This window comes from Oreochromis niloticus, linkage group LG7, assembly GCF_001858045.2.
Source record: "Oreochromis niloticus isolate F11D_XX linkage group LG7, O_niloticus_UMD_NMBU, whole genome shotgun sequence".
NCBI lineage: Eukaryota > Metazoa > Chordata > Actinopteri > Cichliformes > Cichlidae > Oreochromis > Oreochromis niloticus.
The window spans coordinates 7,345,535-7,363,562 of NC_031972.2; the positions used below are offsets into that span (position 1 = coordinate 7,345,535).

General features: G+C 39.2%; 1 protein-coding gene across 2 annotated transcripts in view; it reads right to left on the reverse strand.

The window, feature by feature from the left end:
- Nucleotides 1–18,028, reverse strand: part of necab2 (N-terminal EF-hand calcium binding protein 2) — a 136,038-nt gene that overhangs the window by 117,354 nt on the left and 656 nt on the right. For both annotated transcript variants that reach the window (XM_005449398.3, XM_005449397.3), the window contains exon 2: nt 14,035–14,059. In XM_005449398.3, coding sequence (XP_005449455.1) covers nt 14,035–14,059 — 25 coding nt within the window. The remainder of the gene's footprint in view (nt 1–14,034; nt 14,060–18,028) is intronic.

Sequence of the window (18,028 nt, forward strand, 5' to 3'; positions counted from 1 at the left end):
TCAACGGGCAACCACCGATTTTTCCTAGTCACAAGGAGGTTGCCATTGTATTTTTACTTTAGTGTGACTGAGCCACAAGACCCAGAAGGAAAAAAACATTATTCAAATTTTTATGTTTGACTGTCCACGGAGCTGTACAGCCAGTGCAAACACTGCACATTGCATGTGTGTTGTTAAGTGGGGCTGATAGGCTTAATAATTAAACTTCATTAAATCAGACTTTGCTTTCATCCCAGTAAATAACAGTAGTTAGTCCAGTCAATGACATGTTGTGCACAGGGTGGGATATGGAAGCCTCCTCAGCCACAATCAGAATAAAACATCTTTAATCCTGGTGGGTGCTCAACATAAAAACCCTGAGACTCTACATAGGCTGCGAGCTGCCAATTCATTGAAGAAAAACATAACACTCTTTTCTTCACGCATCCTATTCCACATGGGAATTACATACAAACCAGCGCATACACAATCACTCGGTGTAATCTGTTTGTGCATATTCTCAGGAGGAGCTTTGTTAGTGCACGTGTGTCGGAGGGAGAGCGTGGTTGAAAAGGTCACATCAGTAAATCAATGATTGCTTCTCATACCTCCGGCACTTAAACAGAGACTCAAGTTTGACTGATTAAAGGCTTTGCGGTGTTCCTGATTACTCATAATTTCCCTGGCCTTTGGTTTTAGTTTTTTCTTACTATTTCTTGTAACATCAATCAATAATCCAAGGTGATCAGAGAAAGTCAGCATTTTATAGAGAATAGGAAATGATCAATAAATAAATTAAGGTTTATACAGTTTAACTACACTTAAAGTTGATGCAATATCAAAATCCAGTCTGTGGTTTAGATTGGTTTGGCAGGGACCTATTATGCCTTTTTAAACTTTCTGTCATTTATATAATGTGTTAATGCAGGATGTTTCTATTAAACACAGTCAAGTTTCAGATAATGAGGTCAGTATATAATCTCTCTGAGCCAAAAGCTCAGACTTCAGACTGCTTTAAAAAACACTTGCTTTAAACATACTCTTCTTCTCTTGGTTCTGTATGATATGAATGAGAGAACTCTGATATGGTCATCTCAGACACACAGCTTTGGCTGTGAGGACAGAAACCCAACTGCTGTTCAAACCCTGGGTTTGAGAGGGGCACCCAATCACAGGAAAGGGGACTTAAAGTGAGGGAAATTAAAAATGACTTGTTTCAGATAAAAAGGGAGGAACTGAAGAACTGAGGGTCTGCATCAGGAAGCAAGAGAGACAAATATTTTTTGGAAATGCAAATCATGCAAAGCTACTCTAGCAGACTTTAGCTCAGTTGCTGCCTGCCCTTCCTTTTGTTTGTTAGCTCCCTATATCAGATCAGGTAATTAAGGAAGGATCTAGAGGGGAAAAGAAAAGTAGAACAGACATAATTACACATCCATCATCAGGTGCTGGATGATACGCTATCTCAGAGTAAAGCAGAAGGAGGGATAGTGAAAGATAAGTCGAGACGGCTCAGTAACACTAAGGGGAAGGACCAGGGGTGAGACTAGAAAGGCGAATTCCCACTTATCCTGCAGGCAGCTTAGCTTTGTTTTAGCAACACTGCCAAATGTAGCTCAGCCAGGGAGCCCTGCCACAAAAACACAAAGGCCCAGTTTTAAAAGCCTTGGTGCGAAAAGGTGGAAGGAAGAGAAAAAAAGAAGAAGAGAAGGAGTCACCTGAAGGTCAAGGAGAAAAAAGAAGAAGAGAAATATAACTCATAACTCTGTATCTGGAAAAGATTTTTTTTTTTTTTTGGATCAAATGGTGGCAAAAAGAAACACACATGACCTATAAAGGGATGAATACAGGATTTTTACTTTGTTCTGGTATCATCAGAGGCAGGGTGTGATCTCAAATGGTGCAATATTATACATGAATATTGTCCAAAACAGGCTTAATCCAAGATTATATAGTTCATTTGAACAGGAAGAGGGGAGTTTTTTCCTATACCTTTTTGGAAATAGGTATAGGAAAAGCTTAAACACTGGCTCAAACAAATTGAAGCCACATGACAGAATCCCCATGCTCTTGGTGCCCAAACTCTCTAACAGAGTTTCACTAGCTGGGACCACATCCTAAGTTACGATGAGCGATGATGGATGAGAGACCATGAACTGGTACTGCGGTTTGGGGAAGGCCTCGAAGGGGACTGGCAGCGGCTCCTGGGCTGGGCAGATCCCCATGTACTAACAAGAAGTGAATGAAAGGAAAAGGAGAAGAAAAGAAAAAAAAGGGTGGGCAGGGTGGGGTATGAAAATGAGAAGAGCAGGTATTGGAGAAGGGGGCATATATAGAATGAGGCGTGGTCCCGCTCCTGAAATTCAGATGATATCTCCACTTAAGCCCACAAAAAAAAAATCATCCAAAGCAAAACATGCTGAATATGGCATCATTTCAGTACAGGTACAACATCTTAAAGATGGTATAGTGTATATATATATATATACATATATATATATATATATATATATATATATATATAGATATATAGATATATAGATATATATATATATATATTATAGTTAATGGGTCTTTGTTTAAATATGTTGTTTTTTTAAAGGTTTTTCATTTACTGTTTGAGTTAGCAAGAATTTAAATAACTGCATGAAAGAAAGGGCAAATGCAATCCCACCATTCTCCCCACTTCTATAATAAAAAAAGCATCTTTATAAAATGACTCTTCTGTATCTAAGAGGTTTCCATTTCAGCTTTGTGCTCCTGCAGTTTTGGTACTGTACAAATATTCTAGGTGAAAAAGGAAAAAAGAAGGGGGACTGATCCCAACCCAGCAGAGGGCAGAAAGCTTCAGGTGAGGAAAACGTCTTCAAAGGGCGTCTTAACTCGCAGCCTTTGATGCAAATCCAGGCGACCAAGCCTGTGAACAAAGACGCACAGACCTCCTTCTCTGGTCTCCTTCTTCTATTGGTGACTTTTTACGCCTCAGTGCAATGTTTCCTTCACATTAGCTCACTCCTCCATCACAACATTTACTGACTCAGATGTGCTGCTGTGGACCTTCACCATGCACATTCACATTAACTTGATTTGGCGGATTTTGTCTGTTGTCCCTTAGTTGGTATACTCAATCTACTCGATCCTTTCATATTTAAAGAAAGAATAGGGATACTCTGACAATAGACAGAAATAAAAGATGAGAAATCCCGCTCTCTTGCAAGACACAGCTCAGCATCGCTTGAAGTTGGGTATACACCATGTTACCGACTAAAAAACAACCAATGTGAAAGCAACCAAAGCCTGGAACAAAATTTAATTTAAGATTAATGCGACTCCTGACCAATAGGATTGTAAAATGGTGCACAGCTCAATTTGACAAAACAATCTTAAGTGGAATAAATGAAAAAAAAAAATGAAAATCAAATGATTGCAACAAAGAAGAAAATCGAGTTAAGTCTTGTTTTTATGAGTTATCTATATCGCCACCAATACCTAATCTAGTTTACTGAGCCAGGATTTGACGGATATTAAGTCTAAATATCGAGTTGGTGTCTTCCCAGAAATAACACCAATTTGTCTTGGCTTTGAATAAGTAGTATTGTTGTACAGCCTACGTGCGTCAAAGAGTATATATTACCCGAGTTTCTTGGCTCCGTGTGGCACAGCAAGGCATGCAATTAACTTACGAGTCTGATAAAATCTCACAGTGTGTAGGTGCCTAAAGAATGGGATCTGGGGAGTTAGGGTCTGCCCAAAGATGACAAGCCCCAATAGAAAATCTTGTATTTCAGGAGCGCATATTCCACCATAAACTAAAAATCCTGCTCCAGCATTGAGCAGCATGTATCAAACAGAGCGAGCCAAGCCCACACACTTGTTTTACTGTAATTACACAAGGCATTTTACAGGCTTCACACTAATCAAATGTCTTTGCATATACACAAATGGAAAACAAAAGTATGGCTTTGCTGGAGTGCAGTGCTGTAAGCCGCAGACTGTATGGTGCTGGAACTCGTATCCAGACTTTTAATTAAGCAACTTCAGAAGAGCCAGCCACCCATCCATAACCCTGGAGCCAGTACACACACTGGAATACTGAGATGAGTGTGGTAGACGAAAACCTCCAGTCTTGAATGCCCCTACAGCCAATAACAACAGTGAGGAGTCACAAAGACATGCATTTTGCTTTGTTTGGTTTTATTAGATAAAATAATGCTGAGGTGATGTCTCAGAGCTGACAAACTTCACGTTTAGGTTTCCAACAATAAGGAAGAGCTTTTTATTAAGAGCTCTGACAGTAGCAACACCAGCATATTTAGCATCTACAACTTGCAGTTATTACATAAGGAACGTCTAATTGAATCCGAGAGAAAACTGGAGAGTGATGGCACATCTTTTTATTTCCTTTCGCTGCTCTGACACAACTTCCCCTCTCTGTTCTCTCATCCGTCTGTCTCCCTCAGCGTGCGGCACTCTGGGGCTTGTTAGCAACAGTGTCAGTGATTAAAGACTGCAGGTAATTAGATACACATGACACCATTCTGACTGACTGGCTAAATGAAGAGCTGCAGCATCTACAGGCAGATTCTGCTCCAGTGCTTCCCCACTTTTGCTTTCTAACTGGTAATTTTGATAAATGGCACGCAAAACATTTAAGATTCTGCTGTTAAAATTAAACCTCATTCTCATCGGGGATGTAGCTGTAATTAGAGAACTGTTTCTAGCACCTAAACTACCCAGAGAAGTGTAAAAAACAAAAAATAGTCCCCTCGTTATCAGCTTACTAATCCTTATTAATCCTACACTATACCATTAATTAAAAAAATACTATTTGTAAAGAGATTTAATACATTTCTGTAAGAATAGGTTTTGGATTAAATTTAGGATTTTATAGTCTTTGATAAATCTACAGGACTCCTAATGTTGCTACAACTTAATGAGTGACACTGCTACTGTGTGGAGGTTTGACTCATCTTTCTCTGCATATAGCCGGGGTTACGACTCAAGCACGGTGGGGTTTCAGAGTGGTGGAGAAGCTTTCTCGCTAACCGAACACAAACTGAGGACCAGTTGGTCAATATGAAGTCCGTCTGCTGAAATGCCTACGCCCGGCCTGTCTAACTCAGCTGGGGGCTGGTTGAATGATGGGCCGGTTGGCTGTCGGCCAATGAAACAAGCAACCAATAAACACACAACTCTGTCAAAGTTAAAAATAATGATGACATTTCAATTTAAATAGTTTGACATTTTGAGAAATACGTTTATATTCTGGTGGCAAATTAGATGAGCAGATCAATACCACTCTCATTATCCTCCTTGTCCGCAATGCATTAAATGCAGAGAAAGATGGCCTGAGAATATTTGACCGACTTACTTGTGTGCAAACACTCCAGCCAGATCACACTGAATTTCCCGCAGTTACCGGTGGTTTTTATTCAGAAAGTGGACAAAGAGACTACATGTCAAAATACCCGAAGACGTCAAGCCTGAAAAAGGTTTGACAGTTAGCAGAGATGCGCTCCCTCTGTCCTCTTTTCAGGACCCGTGTACTTGCAGTAAACCAGCCAGCTCCTGCTGAATAACCCATGAACTAAATGCTTCGTACAGAGCCATAATACTTTTTGTCTGCACCGCCTCATCGCTCACTCCTGCCTCTCCCTCATGCCTGCCACCTGTCAGTTTGTCTGACTGATTTATGTCTTGCTTTTCCTCTTTTCATTATACCCCCAGCAATACTTCACCCGAACCCCTGTCCTCATCTTCCCTCCACTCGTATTTAAATTCCTCCTCCTTTGAAACCTTCTCAGACTGTTGCAATGTTTTCTTTCATTTCTTGTTTCAAACTTTTCTTCCTTCCCACTATTTTGGTCTGTTTGATCATTACTTATTATTAATTTCCCTCCAGTCTCGCCCACATTTTCCTCTCTGTGAGCCTGTAAAGTCTTGGCAGCTGTGCCACAAATCTGTGAGAGACTAGAGCTACCCTGATCAGACAGAAAATTATAGATATAAATACCTCACAGAAATGAAGAAAAAGCACTTCAAATGTTAATTTCTTTGAATTACTATTCACTCAGCCTGAATGTAAGATTATCAAACGAACTGTTGCACTGAAACTTTGAACAAACATGTTTTTTTCTAATATTTCACTACATTTTGATTTAAAAAACACATATTTGTCAAGTCTGCCAGAAATCGATGCCAACTTTAAAACTTCAGTGTTATTTGTAGACCTAGTTTTGTTTAAAGTATATAGTAAGACAGATAATATATTTAATTTTCAAATAACATTTTGTTGTGATTGCTATAATTGTTAAAACCACTAAACTGGCAATATGTTAACAGAAAGAAAACCACCCAGTTTGAATGTTGCTTGTCATTCCCATACATATCGCACTCTTCCACTTTCTACAGCTGTAGTACTAGTAAAGCACACTCTCTTTAGTTTTAAGATTTTGTGTAGAACATAATAAAAATAATCTGATTTTTAGCTTCCACAGGAAAGCTATCATTTGAGAACTGACGTTCCAGCAAATTTATCCCAAGGCCACACAAAGCTCAGAAAATTGTAAAAAATAAAAAATAAAAATAAATAAAAAGAGCTACAGCTCTACAGGCCCATTAGCGTGTAAAATGTTAAGGTTCATGACTGTACAAGACTTAACAAGTTAGGCTTGTTTGGAAGGATTGCCAGGCGAAAGTCTCTTCTTCCAAAAAGGAAATGGCAACACGGTCTAGGTTTGCAAAGCAGCATTCGAATAAACCAAAATACTTCTTAAACAATGTCCTAGGACATACAAGAGTGGAGATTTTGGGCCAAAAAGTACAGTCCCATGTTTGGCAAAAACCAAATACAGTATATCAGCACAAACACCTCATACTGTCAAGCAGATCGGTGATGATTTGGGCTTGTTTTGCTGCCACGGGACCTGGACACCTTGCAGTCATTGAGTTGACTATGAACTCTTTTGTATACCAAAGTATTCTATAGTCAAATGTGAAGTCATTTGTCCAAGCGCTAAAGCTTGGCCCAAATTATGTCTTGAAAATTATCCCAAGGACACCACAGAAATCAAGCTGTTCCAATGGCCCAGGAAAGGTCCAGACCTCAACCTGAGTGAAATGCTGTGGTGGGATCTTAAGAAAGCAGTGCAATGTATAAGACTTCAGGTTATTGCTGCAACATGTGGTTCTAGAATCTACATAGTGTCATTTTACGATAGAACACAGGTTATTTATTACATGGAGAAGTGCATTAGAAGTCTCCAGAACTAGATGTCATGGTACATGTAGCTTTTTAACCAGCTAAAAATCATTAAAAGGTATCTCTAAACCTAAACCAAAATGACTTTCAAACCCAAGTCCAACCAAAGAACCTGTAAAAATGTAAAACTGAAAACATTTCTCATGCTTAAGAGCCAAGATTACTCAAGAACAAAAAGGTATCAAGAACAATATGGAAAGGAGTTTATAGCTCAGATTTGAAGTCGAGCAAGCCATTGCCCACAAACTTTCAATAGGGTTTCGGTCAGGGCTTTGAGAAGACCATTACAGAAGCTCAATGTTAGGTTGCTTTATCCATCCCCAAAACCATTTTTATCGTGCATTTTGGATCATTTTCCTGTTGGAACACCCAACTGTCTCCTAGCAGTTGATCTGAGATAAAGTTGGAAAATTTGGAGGTGATCCACTTTATTCATCATTCCATCCACTTTGTGAAATGTACCAGTTACCCTGCAACAAGACAGCTCCAAAGCACCACATTAACAGTGTTGTTAGGTCTGAAAATCTCACCTTTATTCCTTCTAACATACCTCGTGTCATTGTGTCCGGATAGCTCAATCTTTAGCTTATGTGTCCATAAAGCTTTTCTCCACATTTTCAGGAACAGGGGCTTTCTTCTTTGTCGACATCCTTCCGGTCTATGACCACATAAAACTCACTTCACTCTATGCAGTGATGCTGGTGTTCCAGCAGTTTCTAGTTTGCGGCTATCTTGAGGCTTGGTGGTTTCTGGGCTATTCCTGAACATCCTAATTAATTTCCTCAGGTGAAACTTTGGGTCTTCTTCCAGACCTTAGCAAAGTGGTTACACATTCAAAGAATTTGCATTTAAGTACAACTGTTTGAGATGATGCTCCTGGAATCTCCTTGTGTAAATGCTACAATTCTCCTTAGATCTTCACTGAGTTCCTCAGACTTCCCCATGGGTCTAAATTTTGATCCATCCAATGAGTGCTGTCAAAAAAATATTTTTTGCAACGATAGAAAGTTTGCAAAGAGGAAAGACCAGTTTTAACCAATTATGATGACTAATGAGAAGTTGATAGGCCTTAAGCTTGCAAAGTAAAAAGACACAATAGGACCTTCAGCACCACTTATTGAAATAACTTTGTGTAGATTAGAGAAAATCCTATGGGAGACTTAATTAGAAAATTAATTAATCAGGGATCAATATGGGACCTGTTCTGCAAGGATCAGCAATTCATATCAATAAATAAGTAATCTTAATATTTATAATTGCAGTAGATTGTCCAAGTGTCCCTAATGAAGTGCTTTATGAAGTAGCAGTGAAATTAATAATACAACCCATCATCTCTTATCACATACAAACACTGAGGTGTTCATGAAATGGTGATGATGCATTTTGTTTGACATGATTCCCGTTAAAACTGAATGCATTTAAAATAGTGTGTTTTTAATTCATAAGAGAAGAAAATGTCTCATTAGCTGGCAGATTTAATTTAGAACAGATCCACAGGTGGTCTGACAGGAGGAGGTGATGTACAAAGCTAGGGAAAACTAGGTTCTCCAAGCAAAATACCAACAAAATGAAGAAGTCACTTTAATTAATGCAACTATGTTTGGCCACACTGAGCAGCTGCACCCTTCTATTTGCTTTAAGCTGTAATGTTGTAATTCTGTCTAGCCTTGACAGCACAGATAAACAAGCCTCCCTAAACTCCTTCTGCTTTCTGTCTTTATGTCAAACACTGTGATAATTAGCAGATGGCTGATGAGTCACGAGGCGAGAAAAAAAAAACAAAACCCTAAAACCGCTAAATGCTGAGAGCACATACACAAAACTCCTCCATGTTTCACTAGTTTATGTATCCAAGCGTCAAAGTGTCATGAAAGAGGTTTTTTCCTTAATTAAATCAGGTGACGTGTCCATGGTTCGTCTACACAGGTGCTGTCATTTACAATGTCTGATTAAACTCCTCCTGAGCGGTTGAAGAGCTTGAAGAAGGACAAAGAAAAATGAGTGTACATGCTGTTCTGCACACATTCCTGACACTTTTAGAGTCTTTTAAGGTTTTTGTGTAATTCACAATCAAACACCCAACAATAGAAAATAAACCTAAATGACAACTAGGTCTGTGCCATATCATATTCTCCAATATAATACTAGTATACATTTTTAGGTGATATATACAAATGTCATTATGCAATATCACTGCTAATAGCAACACTGTGCATTTAAGTTTCCAGTACACTCAACAACGATTCAAGCCCAGCAACGTCTGACAGCAAGAGGTGTCAGCCTCCACTGATGATTTAGTACCTAAAAAGAGAGCTACTTCAACAACCTCTAACAAAGCACAGCAGTTTTTACCAATGGGCAAGAAAATCGTTCCTGGTAAAAATGGAAACAACAAAAATGTTTTCATCACTTGAGGCAAAAAGACTATCAAGTATAGCCAGGCTTCAAAAGTACGAGCAGCCCAAATGTAAACAAATGATTCCACCAAGTGCTAGCATTTGCTAGCTGCATTTAATACCAATTGCTATTTGCACTCCATATTTTAAGAAGAGCAAAGAAAAGATGGAAATCACGATATGGTTGCATGGTGGCAAAAGAGGGATTTAAAGGGCTGGTTAAAAAGTTCTGACCCAATGTTCACCTGGTAGAAGGTAAGGTATGAGGTAGAAAATATTTTTTCTGTGGGCAATTTAGAATCACCAGTTAACCTGTCCATATCATACATGCCAACCCTCCTGATTTTTCCAGGAGAATCCCGAATTTCAGTGCCCCTCTTGAAAATCTCCCGGAGCCACCATTCTCCCGTTTTTCCACCTGGACAACCATATTGAAAAACCATATCCCAGCCAGTTTCCAACAATGGCGGCAGCTACTTAGTTTTAATATTACTCTTATTACTCTTTCTGGGTCGCAAAATAAACTTTTAACATATTTTCAGGCAAGAATGTAGCTGTGTGAACTTCAAATATTTGAGCCGACGAGAACAGCAAACTCCCCGTACATCGTTTTCAAACCCCCGCGGTCTTTTGCTACTCAAGTTAAACATGATATATAAGTCACTTAGATAACGTAAAAATGTTATTGTTTGGCGTTTTTCAGTGTTTTATTTGTTCGTGAGTAAATCGATTCGGCTGAGATTAAAGTTATTAGATTAGATTCGATTAAATTTCTTTATTAAACCCTCGGGAGGGTTCCTCCAAAGTTTTCACACAGCTGAATAAACGTCAAACAGAAAACTGATTAAACAGAAGTATGAGATGGTTGAGAATTTACTTAGACCACGAAGGCTGGGTCCTCAAGAGGATGCAGCCTGTGAATTTGGGCACCCCCGCCGTTTCCGGCCGGACAATAATAACGTTGACATTTAACTTATTTTATCCGATAAATAAACACTGTAAGATTCACGTTTTTTGTATATATATGTGTATATCTATAACCCCCCGCCCCCACAGCCCTTTTGAATGTCTCCCTAATTCTGAGGTCTCAAGGTTGGCGAGTATGGACTCCATACTAAGTGCATGTCTTTGGACTGTGGGAAGAATGAGTATTCGGAGATCCTACATGCATGCAGACAAAGGGAGAACATGTAAATTCCACAGAGAAAGGCCCTGGCCAGATGGTGGATTCAAACCCAGTACCTTCTTGATGTGAGGCTAACAGTGCTAACCACCATGCTGCCTCCTACTACCAATGCAGAATGTATACAGCAGGGATCACAGTGATGTCTGGGAGTTTTTATGCCATTTAGTGTTTAGTTAGCAAGTGTTTGCAGTGCCTGATGTGCAAATTACCGTTGACCACAGCAATCTGCTAGGAACCGAAGCAATCACAAGGAGGTTTTGCTCAGGTCGCACCCTCCTCTGCCAGCTAGCCAGAGAATACACATTGTTCCCAAGCGACCAGGGGCTGCCGGGTGGTCATGAATCGGTCTCTGTGTGACTGAAGCTTATAGACTCATTTGATGAGCTGGTTAAGCAAAAAATTTGGAATCAGTAAACTAAACCAAGACCTTAAGTTCTGAAAATGATAAAACACTCTTGAAGCGTTTTATTAAATATTAAATGACATGTTCTGAATGGTTCCAGCTTCACAGTGGATGGACTGATTGTGTCTTACCACTGGTTCACTGTGTGTTCATTAATTCACCAGAAAAAAACAACAACAGGTTCAAACAAGTGAGTTTCGTATAAACTAGATTTTAAATGAAATTAAAAATCTCAGAAACAAAAGTCAGAAGATGAAGGCCTAGTTCTAGTTAATATTCAACTTCAATGGTGCAGAGACCAAAGTACAGAAACGTCATCAATCTCTGTTTTAACTGTATGATAACTATGATATTTAGGGTAAGGACCAGATTTAAGAAAAATAGAGTTGACTGTGTAATCTAACTGCTTTGTTTCTGTAACACAGTTCCAGGATTTCATCAAACCTACAGTTAATCAAACAAGAAGGTAAAAGGTAAATCATGGAGGTTAAAAAATATGTTTGAATACATGTTTTGTTTTGTTTTTAAATAAATTTCAAGTTTAATTAACTTGTGTATTAAATTAGTTGATTTTTTTTTTTACCGTGTGCTACAAATCAAAATGTCATTAAGTGAGCAAATACAGACAACACCTGATTAAAACAGCGTCCCAGGTTATTATTTCATAACATTTCTATTTCACTCAACAAAGTCTAAACTGCAGCAGTCTGATGGCATATTAAAGGTGCTGCTGCAAGTGCAAAAAAGTGAACTAAGAGCTGTCAAATGATGTAACTATTTCAGAGCCTTATTGGCTGCTGAAACACTCCACCGACTGCATAACAATGCCTGCGTGTCAGCCCTGATAATGCCACACACACACTTACTCACACACACACAAATAAACAGCACTTCTAAACGGGCTTACGCATACTGATGCACACATGCTCATATTATACATTAACAAAAACAAAAGTTGCTCACCAGTGCTTGTATTTACCGTAGATTTGGATGCATAAAACACAACATACACACACGTGCACACACACACACTACCCAGCTTGTAGCAGCTTCTGCAGCTTGGGGGCAGAGATACCAGCTGTGAACTCTGCACTATGAATTTAAAGACAGAATTCACCAAATTGAAGCTCAATTACTGCCATGTTGCGAGATATATGATTCATATTCCCTCGGTCCTCTCCTTATTCACTTTTCTCTGCTCCTCTCCTTTTTTACTCTGGCCCCCACCTCTCCTTATGTCAATCTCTCTGTCCCTGCACCCTCTTTTTTAATCCAACAGTTTCCTCCTTTCCCCATTAGCATCTCCCTTCTCTCACACTTGTTAAAACAGTTCCCTGTTCTTCTCCCAGGAGAGAGGAGGAAGGCTAAAAATAGCTCTTCCTGAGCTTACTGGGTTTTTTTGTCTCTAACCTGTATTCCATACATCAGATAACATTTATCCTGAACAACAACCACCCAACATCTTTGCTCCTGACTCTTCTCTGGCACTGCAGCAACTTCCCAAACACACACTCCCTTCTGCCTCTTTACAGACATTTGCAGATGTGTGTGTGTGTGTTTGGAGCTGCAACAGAGTTGCTGAAACATCAAAAAGTTGCCACAGACTGTTTGTGATGGAAAAATAGCTGCTAAATGGCCAAAATGATTTCTGTGCTCAGGATAAAATCAGTGTGAACTGAAAATGTAAATATGCCTTAAATGCCGCTCTGAATCAGAGCAGTTGGTAATTAAGCAGTGCGAGCATTTAAAATGTTGACAGCTGATGCCACAGGCAAAACTGTTTCTGACACCAGAAACCGTGGCAGTTAACACCAATCTATACATAAATAAACGGATACGCTAGGGTGAAGACAAATGAATAATCGGCTCAGATGACAGAGACCCCCCCCCCCCCACACACACACACACACACACACACATACACACACATATACTGGAAGAGCAAATGGCCATCTGGCTGCTATTAAAAGCTAAACTTTTTATGCTGTTTCCTCATTAGTTCAATTCTTTTTGCCAACAACACAGCGATAGGATAAAACGGGCATGGAAGAAGGGGATGAGATACATAAAACAGAAAAAGAACAGATCAAAATGAAGAGGAAAAAAGCAGTGCATGTGATGCCACAGGGCATAAACAAACTGCTCACTGGCAAAGCTGCACAGTAAAATAAACTTCCCCTCAGAAAGCGCTTTAATATCCCAAAATGCTAAAAATATTGCTGCAGCTCAGACAGCAGACAGACAGGGTTTGCCACTTTCCCGGTGTACAAAAGGCTTCAGACCGAGAAAATCTCAAGGCGCTATTGTGTGAACAGGACAAAATAATTCAGGAACAGGTTGTTCCCACTATCAGTTCAATCCATTTTTGTTCAACCTGGGAACAAAACTGCTGATGCAAACTATTTGAAAATAAGATAGAGTGGACAACAGCATTTTTGTGGTCATACGATGGATATTTCATTGTTTCTTGGCTTTCATTGCAAGAACAACAATGAGTATATATAGAATCCTGAATTGAAATCTGTTGGGATAATCTAATAAAATGTAACTTCTGATGCGGAAAAAAACGCTTTTTAAATATTATTTGGGGGAAAGTCAGCAAATGTTTTAAGCCGTTTTCATCAGAACTCAGTGGTGCTTATTTAGTTCATACTTCAAAATCCCTTCTTAAATAAGATGACTGCCAAATGGTAAGAGAAGGACTTTGTTATGCAAGTCAAAGGAATCAAGAATGCAGGGAAGTCTACAACTATTGCTTGCTATATGTAAGACAATGAGTCAGGTTATGTTAATGAATAATTCCACTTACCATCTTTGTCAGCTCTTCTGAAAATCTGTGAACAGAAAGCAAAACAATGACGTTAGTAAGAGTAATTGTGTCTGCAGTAATTTGCATGAGGTATAAACAGGAACACTGGACCATTCCAAGCGATTTGCGAGTCAATGTAACAAAGCAATCCAAAAACAATTTCTAAACTATGGTATTCAGTAGAAGCATTACACACAAAAGAGAACGGGGCCCAGTACTGAACCCTGAGGAACGCACTGGAATTTTCCTGAAAATTACTGAAATTTCTTTAAATGAATATCATGGTCAAGGTCATTGTGAATTAAAAAAACTAATTTCTGGTCAATAAATCATACAACAATGATGATGAAGTTCCATACATATTTATATAAAAAAATTTATGAAAAAAGGAAAGAAATCATTATTTTCATTGTAACAGAATTTTGAACAAAAACTGTTTTCTGGCCAGTCTTCAATGCCGTAATCTACGTGCAAAAGATAAGACTGGGACTATGATTTCCATTTGTTCAGCTAGTGAACAGATAACATTGCACGAGTCTGGAAAAAATGAACGAAAACTTAAACTCTGCTGAATTGTGGAAATATACGACCAAATGCGGTTATTCTAATGTGAGTAAGAGAATGACTAATTCTCTCTCTGCAGCAGAAGAGAATCCAGATGGTGAATAACTGGTAATAGAAATAATCAGTCTACCATTCAGTGTTTTGACTTTTACTTCCAACACAGCCATTATAAGAGAGCTCTGCAGTCCATACACTGAATCCACACAAAGGCTGAGTCTGGCACACAAACACACTTTGAAATAAAATGTGTCTAAAACCAGATAAGGTGCAGTGGTGTACGATAACAGTTTGTTAAGAGCCGCAGAAGTGAAAAGTTTATTAGTGCGTAAGAAGATGAAAACGTGGAGACACACAAAACGAAGTCACTGATCTGTAGCTGATTGATGATTACTTGCTGTGTGTTTGTGCATCACAGTGAGCTAATTTATAGCTTGAGTGAAAGCTCCTTTCCCTATGTCAGGACTGGTACTCTCATCAGAGTTTCAGAGTGCGATATGAAGTGATCCTACTGAGGAGTGCCAGAATTCAGCACAGCGACGAATTGAAAAACACAGAGAGATGCGGTGAGGGAGACGCAAACAATGAAATAAGGCAGGCAAGACAGAAAAGAAGAAGACAGAGATGCACAGAGGTACAGTGTATTATTAATTCTGACTGTGACAAACATAACCAATTTTTTTAGGCACGTTTTGTTAGAAACTAAAACATACAAAAGGAAGGGAAACTGATTCTGTAGGAGGAAAGTGCTTTTACTGGGAGAATAGGGACTAATTTTCAAAGGTATCCACAGTGGCTGAGGGAGACAAGAAACGATAGATGTTAAAAGGACCTGTTATGTTCATTTCCAGCTTCATATCTTTATTCTTGACTCTGCAGTAGTAGTAACTGCATGCACGATTGTTTTTTTAATCCTCTTTTTAAAAATTTAATTCTAGCCCAAAGCTCCCATGTTCACCCACTAACTAAAAAAAATGAATAGCTTTCTTTTGAATGGCTGCCCCTTACAAATAAAAGATTGGTGGCGACTGTGCTCACAGCAAGATTTATGTCCCTCACATGAACAAATCAGGGATGGAAGCTCTCACTGATATCATATGGACCCGGGAGTAGAAGAAACTGAGTTTTCAGGGAGATCTGAAGCCTGGCTTTTGGATTACAGTGATTAGTTGCCCATAATCTGACCTCATGATTTGAAATTTTGGCCATGTTTAATCTTAATTTACACCACAGATTATGTGGATGGCATTTGAATGTGTGAAGTAGACATATTTATTTTAACCACATTTGAGAACAGAACTGCAGAAATATTTATAAATGGTCTTCTGCAATAACCTTTGCAACTGCCAGGAAAGTTCTAGACTTACTTCATACTTTCCTCAATAACGCTTTGTGTAAATGTCAAAAGAAAAATTTCACTGTTTAAATCGGAATGTATTAAAATGGATGAGCAACCATTTTGATTTCTTCATGGTCTGGCTATTTTTTGAAGCAAAAAATGACAGCCGTTCTGTTTCCTGGTGCCATAATGTGAGGATTTTAGGCTTTTCCTTATCATATTTAGCATATTTGCTTACATTAGTTAGAAATATACAAATGCTAATCAATCCATTAAATGATTTGTAGACATAACAGAACAAATAATGAATTTACAGTTAGTTGCAGCCTTAATTTCAAAGTAATCTAAATAGTGTGGTCAATAATCATGAATGCAATTTGAAAACTTGAGGAAAGGTCGCACTTTTTAGTGCACAAACTGATATATAGATTCTTGCACTTATGAGCAGGAGGCATGTTAAACTCTAAATAAGTGGTGCATTCACACAGCAACTGCAGCCATCTCAACAGGCCAAAGAGAAAATCATTAACTGCTGAGACGAGTGGCGTTCCAAATGACAAGCTGCTCTGCATTGTTCTGCTTTCCGGCTGCACCCTGGGGTGCACTCAACTCAACAGAAAAGAGCCAACTCTGGAGCTACTGGAAACAAACAAGCCTGGAGAGGAGGCAAAGTGTTGCGATGAAGAGGCGGTGTGTGCGTGCGCGTGTGTGTGTGTGTGTTTTTGTAAAGAATCGTAACAGAAACACAGAGTGAGAAGAAAACGAGCGACAGCAGAGGAGAGAAGATCCGGCAAAATAGAAAAAGAAGACAGAGGCAGAGGAGAGTGTTGCATCCATCTCTAACCTTATTAAGAATGTATGTTTCTGGGCAGGGGGGAGGGCAAAAAGGATATGGAGGAAATTAGGTGAGGAGAGAAGGGAAGGAAAAGGAAGAGACAAAGGATGAAAGGAATTTAATGAATAGCGAGAAAGGTACAGTGGGGTTATGATGCAGGCGAAGACTTGAACAGTAAAGGAAAAACAAGCAGGCTGAGGATCTAATGAGGGAAGCGCTGCCCGCGGGCACATGCGCACGTGCAGAGCAATCACTCAAACCTCTTTGGTCTCGACTTGTTCACCACAATAATAACGCTGGAGTCAATAATATTGGAAAATGAAGAAACGATTAACATTTCAAAGTTGAAGACGTTGCAGAGGGCTCAAGAGAAAATACCAGAATGAGTTCACAGCTGATATCAGGAAGTCAGCCACTCTGAGAGAGTATGGCAGATTTCTAACAGGGAGTGAGAGGGTGAAAAAACACCACAAAAAATGAAGCAATCCAGGACCTTTAATCAGAAAATGAAAATATGAACACATACATGCATATACAATGACAACGAACCTCTCCTCAAATATAGATATGAGTGCAGCACAGTTTTTTTGTTTGCTTGTTCACTTACAAACACTTTTACTGTAACATCTGTCTTAGCGGACAGTTGCTTGGCTCAACGACGCAGCAAACTAGGCTACACCCCTTACAACATCCTTTACACACAAACACAGACAGAATGAGTTTACTAGGGTACTAGGATACATTGGTGCAGTGGTTTTGATCATAATTAGTTTTCCATGGACCCCCTTCTTTACCACCCTATCAGATTATTTAGGTCTGGGTCAGATTTTGCAGAAGCTGAACTACTTTCTCTTTTGTTTTTTACCCTAATAAAGCAGCATCAGCAGATCTCCTGGGGAAACATTTAGAGCGGCCAAGATGAAAAGTAACCCAATAGTATTGATGAGTTGACCCAAATCAGCACTGCGCTAAGTGCCACTTTTAATGCAGGAAGGCTGCTCCGTTATCAGCTGTCTGATAACAGAAAGACATTACATCGGGAGTGAGAATACTAAGCAGTGGCTGTAAGGAATGGATCAATAACAATATGGTAGTAAGACCTTCTCATGAATAATTAAATAGCAGTCATAAAATTGGTGTGAGCGTAGCTACTGCACGTTGGACTGACAGTAAAGCCAGGAGTAAAAGTAAAGCTGCCTCTCGACTATAAATGCGTGACTTTTATTGGTGATGAAGAAGTGAACAAAGACGCATAAGAG